Source organism: Rana temporaria, chromosome 1 (assembly GCF_905171775.1).
Source record: "Rana temporaria chromosome 1, aRanTem1.1, whole genome shotgun sequence".
NCBI classification, from domain to species: Eukaryota; Metazoa; Chordata; class Amphibia; order Anura; family Ranidae; genus Rana; species Rana temporaria.
In genome coordinates this window covers 40988863-41002235 of record NC_053489.1, presented here as the reverse complement: position 1 = coordinate 41002235, position 13373 = coordinate 40988863, and the positions used below count along the sequence as shown (strand labels likewise).

The window sequence follows — 13373 nt, the reverse complement described above, 5'->3', positions numbered from 1 at the left end:
AATTTCACGCAAAGCACTGCGGGAAATTTCCAAACGGAGCATGCGCAGAACGTTCGGCGCGGGAATGTGCCTAATTTAAATGGTACACGCCCCATTTGAATTAGGCGGCTTGCGCCGGACGGCTTTACGCTACGCCGCCGAAAGTTTACACGCAAGTGCTTGGTGAATCAGGCACTTGCGCTGAAAACTTGCGGCGGTGTAACGTAAAGACGATGCGTTACGCCGCCGCATTTGTACCTGAATCTGGCCCTTAGTTTGCAAATATTTACACCCACCACCATACTAAAGTGGACCTAATCGCAACTGTTAAAGTTTTAATATTACAATTTAAAGAAAGGATAAATACACTGTGACACAGAACTACAAAGTAACATTCTATAGGCAGAAAATTCTTGTAAATTTAATTACATTCCAACTGTGATTCCCGGAAAGTTGACTATATTTAAGAAGATCAAGAATATTTTTTACCAGCTTTCCCTTATGTTGGGTATAGACATGCCATCACAGACAGAAGTTAGTGTATCAAATAAGCTGTGAAGGTTAACTTTTTTGCTGTATCAATGAACTGTGAGGAACAAAAAAAAAAAAAAATCTACATCTGCGCTGAAGCAATCCCTTTTCAGCCAGTAATGAGCCATGAGGGAGTTAATTATCCTGCGGTGGAAAACTACAAGCGGCATGCCAATTAGGAAAGCGGAGAACGGGTGTTTGAGGCTTATTAAATGATCCAGCATAACAGAGAGAAAAGGCTATAACAATTGTATAAACCTGCCAGAGCTGAATCAAAGAAACTGGATTTTTTTTTTATATATCATGGAAAATTTGAAGAGACCAGGCCGAGAACAGGCCAAATTTGTATGGGCACCATATTCACTTTATATAGGGTTTACATTTTTTTTAAATATATGTTTGAAAAAAAAAAAAAAATCCTCCATTTACTTATCCATTACCTAAGGAGATCTTTGCCGTGGGGCTGTCGGGTGCTGCACAGGCTATTCACTGAAAGTCTCCCAGCAAGTCTGCACATATGCCTTCGCCATCCCAATGGGGAGCAAGTTAATTGCTGGCTCTAAGACTGAGAATTGAGTCATCAAAATCCGCTCAGTTCTCCCCTTTGCTCTAAGCAGAGAGCTGGGACAGTCAGTCTCCCACTCTCTGCTCTGCCCCCTCCAGTGCTCCCTGGAGTGCTGGGCTGTGGAGGGAGGGGGGGGGGTGGGAGAGGCTGGCTCAGGCTCTCAGCGAATCCCCGAGAGACTAAACCAGGTGCCAGTCAAGGCTTCTGGGTGGATCCTGACCATATGGTCAGGATCTTTTCAGAGCCTGGACCGGCTTTGTGATGTCAGCTGACAGCGGGCTTTGGCCTGCTGTTGGCTAAAAATGGGTCACAGGAGTGCAAACACACTGCACTCCTGTGATCCATAGGAGAAGTACAGCCAAAAAAACTTTGGTTGTACTTCTCCTTTAAGAAAATTCTCATCTTAAGGAGTTCATATGAACAAGTGTCCCCATTGCAGGATTTTCCCGGACCTCTTGCTCAAAATTTTTAGGATTTCCCCTCACTTTCTGTCCCAGTGACAATGTTCACCGGGACAAACAACATGGTGTACCTCCCCAGAGGGGACAAAGTTAGTAATAAAAAACCAACAAGAAGGTCCAATGCCGCGTACACACGATAATTTTTCCGGTTGTAAAAATCAACGTTTTTTAAAAATGTCATTTAAAACTATCGTGTGTGGCCTTCAGAGCATTTTTCGGGTTCTGAAAAACGGGCACATTTTTTTCCGAACATGCTCTATTTTTTCACGACCTTTTAAACAATGTCGTTTTTTAGGTTGTAAAAAATGATCGTGTGTGGGCTTTAATGACGTGAAAAATCTGCGCATTCTCAGAAGCAAGTTATGAGACGGGAGCGCTCGTTCTGGTAAAACTACCGTTCATAATGGAGTAAGCACATTCTATCTAGTGGTCCTTGTCCAGATCATCCAAACAGTAGTTCTTACTTGCTAAAGCTACTGATACATTACCTCTCTGGGAGCAACATGCTCTGGCTTCCCCGAGGTTTAACAGACTTTGAGAGATTCTTCTGAAGACATTTGCCTCCTCTGTCATAGCAGTGGGCAAAAATTATCTGTGGCTACCCTTTTATCAACAACATTGCTCAGCCACAAATACAGAAAGATACAAAGAAACATTGTTTCATTTTGTATCTTTCTGATTTTTCATCTGCAGATCAAAGGGATGAACTTTGATCTGCCCCTGAAGTCAGATAACGCAACCTGACAAGTTAAAAAAGTTTTTTTTATTTTTATTAAATGTTCATCAGTTGAACCCCTTATTAACCCTTACAGTGGAACCTTGGTTTACGAGTAACACAGTTAAAGAGCGTTTTGAATAACAAGCAACTTTCTGGTTCTAGAATAGAGCTGGGTGCCCACAGTAACAATGAGGACGCCGGCTGTAGAGGGGGAGAGGGGCGGAGCGTCTCCGAACGTGGAGCAGGTGAGTGCTGGAACAGACGTTATTTGACATTGCCACAGAGAAGAACGGGGAAGGTTTGTTTACACACACCTCTCCCCGTTCTTCAGCTTGTGTGACCCGATCGCGGGACACCTGCGGCGCGCTCGCGACCCACGACAGGGCTCTTAAAGGGGACGTGTATATATACGTTTATGTGCCCAGCTGTGCCATTCTGCTGACGGATATCGTTGTGCGGCGGTCCTTAAATGTTTAAAGAAAACTAATCAGTAAAGTTAGCCCAAATTTTTTGTATAATGTGAAAGATGATGTAAATAGATATCAAACATGTCCTGCTTTAAAATTGCGCACATTCGTGGAATGGTGAAAAACGACGGTACCTAAAAATCTCCATAGGCTTGGCGGGAAGAGGTTAATTTGCAGTGATCAAGAATCTCTTCAATCTTCAGAACTAACATCATTATGGCCCATTATAAAGAGAGGAGACACTGCTGTGTTTATTGATGGAACCAGCGTGTACATTATTGCTTTTCTCTGGAGAACTTGTTTACAATACACTTCAATTTTTTTCCACCGACAAGGAAAATAATGATCATAATATAGAAGACCACTCACTAAGATGGTATAGAAAAGCTATATAAAAAAAAAATGACCCTTGAAGTGGGTCCCCCTCCCCATTGCAAGAGTTAACTGCTTGTTTTGCCAAGGGCACGATGAACAAAGTAATATACTTACCTAATTCATAGTTTCAAAGGTTGAATAAAGACAATAGTCCATCCAGTTCAACCTGTGTAGGTGTACGTGTTTGTCAATGTCGATAATTATTTCCCACATCTCTGTATGTTGTTTTCACTAAGATGCACGCCCAAGAGTTTTTTAAAAATATCAATACTGACACCACCAATTGTGGAAGAGAGTTCCACGTCCTTATCGTCCTGACAGTGAAAAACCCCCTACGCAGCCTAAAGTTGAACCGCTTCTCCTTCAATCTCATTGTGTGGCCCCGTTTCTTCTTAGGCCGCGTACACACGGTCGGTCCATCCAATGAGAACCGTCCGAAGGACCGTTGTCATTGGTTAACCGATGAAGCTGACTGATGGTCTGATGTGTGTACACACCATAGGTTAAAAAACGATCGTGTCAGAACGCGGTAACGTAAAACACAACAACGTGCTGAGAAAAACGAAGTTCAATGCTTCCAAGCATGCGTCGACTCGACTCCGAGCATGCGTGGACCTTTAACCGATGCTTTTGCATACTAACCATCGGTTTTGACCGATCAGTTAGGTGTCCATCGGTTCAATTTTAAAGCAAGTTCTAAATTATTGGACCGAAGGATAACTGACCGATGGGGCCCACACACGATCAGTTTGGACCGATGAAAAGGTCCTTCAGTCCGTTTTCAGCGGTTTTGACCGACCATGTGTACGCGGCCTAACACTCCCTCAGACTCACAAGGTTTTCTACCTACGTTGGGATCACCATTGAGGTACAGTGGAACCTCGGATTACGAGCATAATCCGTTCCAGGAGAATGCTCATAATCCAAAGCACTCGCATATCAAATCGAGTTTCCCCAATGGAAACAAAGATAATTCGTTCCGCATTGACTTCTATGGCATGAAATACCGCATGTGGCCAGAGGTGGGGGGCACCGGAGAGCTCGGGGACAGCTCGGCTCATCTCGTAAACCCTCGGAAAGGCTTGGAAACACCTGGGAAAAATTACTCATTGACCTGATCCAATGCAATATTTTTGTGAAGTGGGCTTCACAGACATCATATCAAGGTAGAGAAAAAACATTCCTGAAGTCTCTTACGCCATCGTATCTTAGTTGCATATTTACGCTGGCCGCTAGGTGGCGCTTTCGTCGATTTACGCAAGGAATATGCGAATTAGGTAGATACGCCGATTCAGAAACGTACGTACGGCCGGCGCATTTTTTTACGTCGTTTACGTTAGGCTTTTTCCGGCGTAAAGTTACCCCTGCTATATGAGGCGTATCCTATGTTAAGTATGGACGTCGGGCCAGCGTCGTATTTTCCGTCGATTACGTCGTTTGCGTAAGTCGTTCACGAATAGGGCTGGGCGTAATTTACGTTCACGTCGAAAGCATTGGCTTTTTGCGGGTTAATTTGGAGCATGCGCACTGGGATACGTTCACGGACGGCGCATGCGCCGTTCGTAAAAAACGTCAAATATGTGGGGTCACATGTAGTTTAAATAAAACACGCCCACATGATCCACATTTGAATTAGGCGGGCTTACGCCGGACCACATACGCTTAGCCGCCTTAACTTAGGGCGCAAGTTCTTTCTGAATACGGAACTTGCGCCCTAATTTACGGCGGCGGAACGTATCTGAGATACGTTACGCCCGCCGATAGATACACCATTGTATCTGAATCTACCCCAGTAAGTGCAGGATTTAGCTTCACCAGCTGTGACTGATTGATTTACATGATAACATTAGATTCGGGTAGGTGGAGCATCATTTTGTCATAAGCATCCCCTAGGACCAAGCAATGGAACACAGACCAGAGGCATAACTATAACCTTAAGGGCCCCGCTGCAAGAATCCAGGAAGGGACCTCTCACCTTCCCCTTTTTCCTCCGACCCTGATTCCTTCCCATTGATCCTTGAGTCCTTAAAGGCCCCCTTCCTGGCGTCTTGGGTAGGGATGCCTCCTTTTCTTCAAGCCAAACCCGAATACCTTTGTAGCACATGGTAATTTTGTTTTTGTAGTATACACTATGCAAATATTTTGTGATTAAATTGCATTTCAAATCATAAACATTTAATCACAAGCTATCCACCTTACATCAGAGTCCACAGAGTTCCCCCTTTACATCTTAATCCACAACAGAGTCGGCAGAGCTGCCCTCACATCAGAGTTGGCAGAGCCCCCCTTACATCAGAATCGGCATAGCGCCCCTTACATCAGAGTCCACAGATCCCTCCTTACATCAGAGTCCACAGATCTCTCCTAAATTTCCACTTACACTGTAAAGGAATGTAAAGGGGAACCCTTTTTTAAAGAGGGGCTCTGATGCAAGAAGGAATGCTGTGGACTTTGGTGTAAAGGGGAACTCTAAAGTAAGGAAGTCTCTGCTCACCAAAGACCCCTTACATCAGAGTCCACAGAGCACCCCATAGTACTCACTATGAGGCAGGAGAGAGAAGGGAGTGAAAGGGGAGACTTCATAGTGGATAGTGAGCATCTGTCGGCACCTTTCCTCTTCTGGCTGCTGGGCTTCAAACTTCCTGCCCACACTTCCCCTGAGGCACAGCACTGCTGGGGAGTGTGGGTGGGGCAGACACAGGTGGAGAGAGTGGGAGGAGAATAAGCTGATGAGCCCTCTCAGTGCTGGCTCTGGGCTGTGAGAGAGACACTCACAGCTCAGAGCCATGCAGCCACTGGTTAGATACAGTCTGTGCTCTTGGGGCTCCCCACATTGGTGGAACTTAAAAAGCCCTGTTCCACCACTGCCACAGACATGGCTCTCTAGAAATGTGAGAAGCATTTAACCATTATCCCTTGTTCAAATACTTGGTTTAATTTGGAATTATAGCCATAAGCGTCTATGTGAATGGTATGGGGCCCAGATAATGCAGACTAACAGAAGTTGGGTAACCAGTACCGCGGTTCTCTTGAAAGGAAAGAACGCGGTGACATCATCGCGTATGACGAGCATGCGCTCGTCACATTCGATGCCATTGCCGCCATCTTACTTCACCCTACCTATGCCGTGGAAGCATCCACGGAGACAGGTAAGTATACACACTCTAAGGCCTCGTACACACGACAGAGTTTCTCGGCAGAATTCACCGAGAAACTCGGTCAAACCCGGATTCTGCCGAGAAACTCTGTCGTCTGTACACTTTTGGCCCGATGGAGCCGCCGAGGAACTCGTCGAGAAAATAGAGAACATGTTCTCTATTTTCTCGTTGTTCTATGGGAGAAGGCGTCCCGCCGAGCTCCTCGGCGGCTTCATCCCTGAACTCACCGAGGAACTCGACGTGTTTGGCACGTCGAGTTCCTCGGCCGTGTGTACGGGGCCTCAGGTTTCTCATCGGGAAACAGGCCGACAAGAAAATAGAGAGTAGGATCTCTATTTTTCTCGTCGAGATTCTGGCCAGATTTCCAGACGAGAAACCTGAAAGCCTCGTACACACGCACGGTTTACTCGGCAAGAAAGCTCTGCCAGCAGTTTTATTGCTGGTTCTTGCCGAGAAAACCGAGCGTGTGTACGAGGCTTCAGAGAAAGCATGGAGAACAATGACACACAGATACACGATTTACTGACCTGCAAAGAGCATCCGTCCCGTCAGCATCTCCGCTAGTATACAGCCGGTGGCCCACATGTCAATGGCTTTGGTATAGTTATTTGGGGAGAGGAGAAGATGGGGCGATCGATACCACTTAGTCACCAGTCCTTCTGAGAGGTAACCCTGGAACAATACAGAAGACATTGGTAAATCATCTGCCATTCTCCACTATGCTTCTCTAGGCAACACAGCTCTATTCGTGATGTAAGTGTGAATGTGGACCTGTCATACACAGTGTCAGGGTTAGCAAATCCCATCAGTAAAAGGAAAAAATATATATATATATAAATATACGGTATATATAAAATAATAATTCTTTCCATGTAAAAATCCTGCTGGTGAGCCCCTATATGACCTCAAGCCAATCTCAGGGGTCTGATTACATTACTTCTGCTCTGCACCACTTGTCAGTTTCATTAATTTGGTGGAGCACCAGCAGGTAAGGAGAGTTCTGCTAAGGTTCACAGCAGAGTAGTGAAGCCTTCTTTGCCCCCCCCAGGGGATTAGATGAATTAGTAAAACTGACAAGGGGTACAGACCAGGAGCAACGTCACTGCAACCCGAAGCTGGCAGGATCGGACGTAGATGTTAACATTCAGAGAATGCAGATTGCTGGACTACTCTGGCTCCAAACTCACCAGAAGAAAGAAGAGGATGAGGGAAACGAGATCCGTTGTAGAGAAAAATACTATAATAAATTGAAAAAAATAAAAATTATAAAGAAATGTGAGCACAATCTGCTTAACACCTTCCTACCAATCGTCTGTAAATAAAGGTTCCTCACTACGATGTCCAATGCTGTCCATACATTTATACACATTGGGGTTAATTTACTAAAACTGGAGAGTGCAAAATCTGGAGTAGCTCTGCATAGAAACCAATCAGCTTACAGTTTTTTTTCCGTTAAACCTAACCACTTATGGACCGACCCTCTTTCTGAGATTTAGGGCCAGATTCACGTAGCTCAGCGGATCTATAGATCTGCTCGATCTACGTGAATTAAGATCCGCTCCCGCAAGTTTAGGAGGCAAGTGGCTAATTCACAAACCACTTACCTCCAAACTTGCGACGGCGGATCCTAAATCCCCCGGCGGAATTCAAATTCCGCGGCTAGGGGAGTGTACTATTTAAATCAGGCGCGTTCCCGCGCCGATTTAAATGCGCATGCGCCCTCCGGGGAATTTCCCGGCGTGCATTGCTCCCACTGACGTCACTAGGACGTCAGTGGTTGCGACATGAGCGGGACTTGCGACGCGCGTGTTCGTGAATCGGCGTACGCAAACGACGTAGGAAAATTCAAATTCGACACGGGAACGCCGGCTATACTTAACATTGGCTGCGCCTGATAAAAGAAGGGGTAAGTATACGACGGGAAAACCGCTACAGAAACGACGTAAGAACACTGCGACGGGTCCGCGTACGTTCATGAATTTGCGTATCTCGCTGATTTACATATTATTTATCGTAATTTATCGTAAATTTATCGTAAATTGAAAAAAAGATCCGACAGTGTAACACAGTGTAACACTGTCGGATCTAGCCCTATCAATGCGTATCTGATTCTATGAATCAGGCGCATAGATAGGACCAGTTTACGTCAGAGATACGATGGTGTATCTGTAGATATACCGTCGTATCTCTTTGTGAATCTGGCCCCTGGTGTTTACAAGATAACATATATTTTTGCTAGAAAATTACTTAAAACCCCTAAACATTGTATATATTTTTTTCTAACGCCCTAGAGCAGGGGTACCCAACCACTGGCCCGCGGGTCACATGTGGCCTGCGGCGCCTTCCGATGTGGCCCGCCGTGTCTTGCTCTAAGATGGCGGGTCGGCAAGCCCAGATCGCGGGTTCCCGACCCGCCATCTCCGAGAAATAGTGCGAAGAATGGGGTCATGTGCGGCGGTCACGGCAGGGCTGGCCTATCCGTGATCGCGGTGGGGCTGGCCTATCTGTGATCGCGGCGGGGCCACGGGGCTGGCCTATCAGTGATCGTGGTGGGGCTGACCTATCCGTGATCGCGGCCACCCTGGAGTCCCGCCTCCACCTCCACATTGTGAACACCGCTGCCTTCACCTCCTCCAGGCTCCCCCTCTCCTCCGGACTGATGAAAGCTGCAAGCTGCAGGTGAGAGGGTGGATACGGTCTGAGGAGAGAGGAAACAGCCAGCCAGAGTTAGAGTCAGTATAAATAAAAAAAACATCTGGTGTCAGTGTAGTGTAGTGTAGTAGTCAGTGTAGTGGGCAGTACAGTGTAGTGTAGTGGTCAGTGCAGTGAGGTGGTCAGTGTAATTATCAGTGCGGTGAAGTGTAGTGTAGTGGTCAGTGTAGTAGTCAGTGCAGTGTAGTGATCAGTGCAGTGGTCAGTGCAATGTAGGTGACAGTGTAATGGTCAGTGTAGTGTAGTGGGTAGTGTAGTGGACAGTGTAGGAATCAGGTAGTGTAGTAGTCAGGATAGTGGACAGGTAGGTCAGTGTAGTGGCAAGTATAGGAAGCAGGTAGGTTAGTGTAGTGCTCAGTGTAGGTATCAGGTAGGTCAGTGTAGGGGTCAGGTAGGACAGTGTAGGAATCAGGTAGGTTAGTGCAGTGGTGAGGTAGGTCAGTGTAGGAATCAGTTAGGTAGGTTAGTGTAGTGGTCAGGTAGGTTAGTGTACTGGTCAGTGTGGGAATCAGGCTGGTCAGTACAATTGTAGAAAAGGATAGGACTCAGGGAGTGCTAAAACTCCAAAGGTTAGGGGGCGCAAATTACTTGCCTTGTCCCGGGCGCTGACAACCCACGCTACGCCACTGATGCTCATTGTGGCCGGCGACCGGTCACCAAGTCGATAAAGTGGCCCTCGCTCCTCAAAAGGTTGGGCACCCCTGCAGAGATGCCTCACATGTGTGGTTTGAACACCGTTTTCATATGCGGGCGCTGCTCACATATGCGTTTGATTCTGTGCAAAAGCTCATCAGGACGGGGCGCTTAAATTATTATTATTTTTTTCTTATTTATTTTACTTTATTTTATTTATTTTTACACTGTTTTTTAAAAAAAATAAACATCCCTTGTAATAGAAAAAAGCATGACAGGTCCTCTTAAATATTAGATCTGGGGTCAAAAAGACCTCAGATCTCATATTTGGACTAAAATGCAATAAAAAAATGTTCTTGAATGTATGTTATTGTTGCCAGCTGCCGCTGGTCTATTCAGAGATGGCCAGAAATTGAGCGCCGGCCACCTGAATAACGGCAGCTGGTTGGCTGTGCGCAAGTGCCTATCAGAGCCAACAGCGGCTCTGATAGGCTTTCCGAGTACAGCCCTCGCCTCCCGGATGTCTTATCCTCGGAACGCACAGATAAGACTGACGGGCGTCTCAGCCAATCAGGTTCCCCGATTCTGGTTATCGGTAACCTGATTGGCTGAAGCATCACCAAAGCGGGAGAAGACATCGAGGGACGTGGAAGGAGTAAGGCAAGTGCATTTTACAGGACACAACGGCGACAAAGGGCACAGTGGCATCAATGGGCACAGTGGTGACAAAGGGCACAGTGGCATCAATGGGCACAGTGGCGACAAAGGGCACAGTGGCATCAATGGTCACAGTGGCGACAAAGGGCACAGTGGTGACAATGGGCACAGTGGTGACAATGGGCACAGTGGCAACAATTAAAGGGCACAGTGACATGCACAGTGGCAACAATGGGCACAGTGGCGACAATTAAAGGGCACAGTGGTGACAATTGGCACAGTGGCGACAATTGAGGGGCACGGTGGCTGCGTTTGATGGCATGGCACAGTGGTGACAATTGATGGCACAGTGGCTCTGTTTGATGGCATGGAACAGTGACTGTGTTTGATGGCATGGCACAGTGACTGTGTTTGATGGCATGGCACAGTGGTGCGAATTGATGGCATAGTGACTGCATTTGATGGCATGGCACAGTGGTGATAATTGATGGCACAGTGGCTGCGTTTGATTGCATTGGCACAGTGGTGACAATTGATGGCACAGTGGCTGCGTTTGATGGCATGGCACAGTGGTGACAATTGATGGCACAGTGGCTGCATTTGATGGGCACAGTGAGGCTGCAATTTAAAAAAAAAAAAATTTCGTTAGAGCCCCCCCAAAAATGTTGAGCACCAGCCGCCACTGGGAACTATACATTCCAAGTCCCTATCTTCTGATGTTATCTAGATCTAAATGAATATCTTACTAGTATAAAGATAACATCCTGCACTATCGCCAAACTTTTCCCATGTAGTTCATTATAGCGGCTCAGCTATACGTTATAAATTGCTGAAAACATCCATTAGTATGTGGACAGTTAGTAATATATCTGAATTCTTTCGATAAACATCTAATAATCTGGACAGTGACAGGAGGGAAAGAACACCACAGTGATAACAAATACGTCAACATGCTTATAGCTTAGCTCAGAAATGTGATAAAGATTTAACCACTTGACCTTCAGAAGGTTTACCTCCCCCTTCATGACTAGGCCATTTTTTGCGATACGGCACTGCGTTATTTTACCTGACTGCGCGGTCATGCGACCCTGTACTCACATTTTTGTACTTGTTCCCCCACAAATAGAGCTTATCACTCCTGCTGCTTGGGTTAACAGCCGAGCAACTTCTTATCCGTTGTTATCACAAAAAAATCAAAATGTCTGCGGGCCAGGTGCACGTGATAAATCACGTGCACTTAGGGTGACCACGTGTCCCGGATTGCCCGGGACAGTCCCGCATTTTGCAGGTCTGTCCCGGGCACATTCATTCCAGGAGAATACAGTGTCCCGGAATAAAACTGACACAGCCGCCCCTCCGGGCCAATCTGATGCCCCCAAAAAAAAAGCCCCCACTTCACTCACTGACAGTACTTGTCCTGGCCGGGAATGCCTGGAGGAGCACAATCCCCGCCCCCTGCTTGTGATTGGAGAAATCATAAATCCCGCCTCTTGTGTCCAATCACTGTGCTGTGATTCGTTATAGCACAACCCTGGAGTAAAGCTGTCCACATAGACCAGGGATATGCAATTAGAGGACCTCCAGCTGTTGCAAAACTACAAGTCCCATCATGCCTTTGCCTCTGAGTGTCATACTTGTGGCTGTCAGTGTCTTGCTATGCCTCTTGGGACTTGTAGTTCTGCAACAGCTGGCGGTCCGCTAATTGCATATCCCTGACATAGACCATCCTCCTCACTGCTGTCAGTCTGCAATCGTGACCGGGAAGACTACCCTGCAAGTAGAGCGATCTGAAAGCAAGACTTGAATCACTCGTGGAGTGCAGCATGAGTGGGATGACATCGATGGCAGTGCAGAGGGCGGTCTATGTGGACAGCTTTACCCCGGATGCCTGCACACTTAGATGTGCCTGTTTTAATCATCAACCATGTGAGTTTCTAATTGTGGTCCTTCATTAAATGTAACCATATTGCTACACTTAGATGCGCCTCTCTTCTCTTTTATACTCAGTTGTGACATGACACTGCTCTTATATCAAGACATCGCTTGTATATCAAGTCAAAATAAATAAAAATTAGCTTGTCTTGCAAAACGCTCTCAAACCAAGTTACTCTCAAACCAAGGTTTTACTGTACACCTTTGTGCACTGGTACTGGCTAGTATTCCTATGTTTCTCTTCTACCTCGGTTTCTCCAACCCCTTCAGCCAATGTGACCCTGGTGCTGAAGGGGAGGGGCAGGGGAGGGGCAAACAAGGATGTTGTGCAGGTGGCCCGACATCCTCCTTATCAACTGATGATATCATTGGTTGTTAGGACAATGGCTGCTAGAAGGTTGTAATAGTGAACAATGAAAACCTGTGGCTTTGTGTAACTAAAAGGAAGGATTGATCCACCCACTGGCTTGTATACAGTTTTTTGGCAAGTTATAGGTATTTTGCAAGGCCACACCTGAAGAAATCTGAAGGCACCATGGTTGAATAAAGCTGTTCCCCAGCCCTGCACTGGATACAAGGATTCCAAGAGACAGTCCACTGCCGGTGATCTGCCGATATGGTTCCGGCTAACGAGATGGTTCCTGTAAGGACTGCGCAGGCGCAATCCTTGCCGACGGAAATCTCTGAACCTCGGCCGGCATCCAGGGTGACGTGGAATTTGAGGAAACATCCTCTAATCCACAGGGATGTTAACCCCTTAACGCCCGCGATCCGGGATGACGGCGCGGCTATTCGTTTATAGCCGCTCCGTCGCGATCGCTCCCCGGAGCTGAAGAACGGGGAGAGCAGTATGTAAACACGGCTTCCCCGTGCTTCACTGTGGCGGCTGCATCGATCGTGTCATCCCTTTTATAGGGAGACTCGATCGATGACATCAGTCCTACAGCCACACCCCCCTACAGTTGTAAACACACACAAAGTGAACACTAACTCCTACAGCGCCCCCTGTGGTTAACTCCCAAACTGCAACTGTCATTTTCACAATAAACAATGCAATTTAAATGCATTTTTTGCTGTGAAAATGACAATGGTCCCAAAAATGTGTCAAAATTGTCCGAAGTGTCCGCCATAATGTCGCAGTCACGGAAAAAATCGCTGATCGCCGCCATTAGTAGTAAAAAAAAA

At 46.6% G+C, this 13373-nt stretch overlaps 1 protein-coding gene across 1 annotated transcript in view; it reads right to left on the bottom strand.

Annotated features, from left to right (window-relative positions):
- Positions 1-13373, bottom strand: part of MAPK4 (mitogen-activated protein kinase 4) — a 175690-nt gene that overhangs the window by 16364 nt on the left and 145953 nt on the right. The window contains exon 3 of the mRNA XM_040336946.1: positions 6782-6926. Within this exon, the coding sequence (XP_040192880.1) occupies positions 6782-6926 (145 nt within the window). The remainder of the gene's footprint in view (positions 1-6781; positions 6927-13373) is intronic.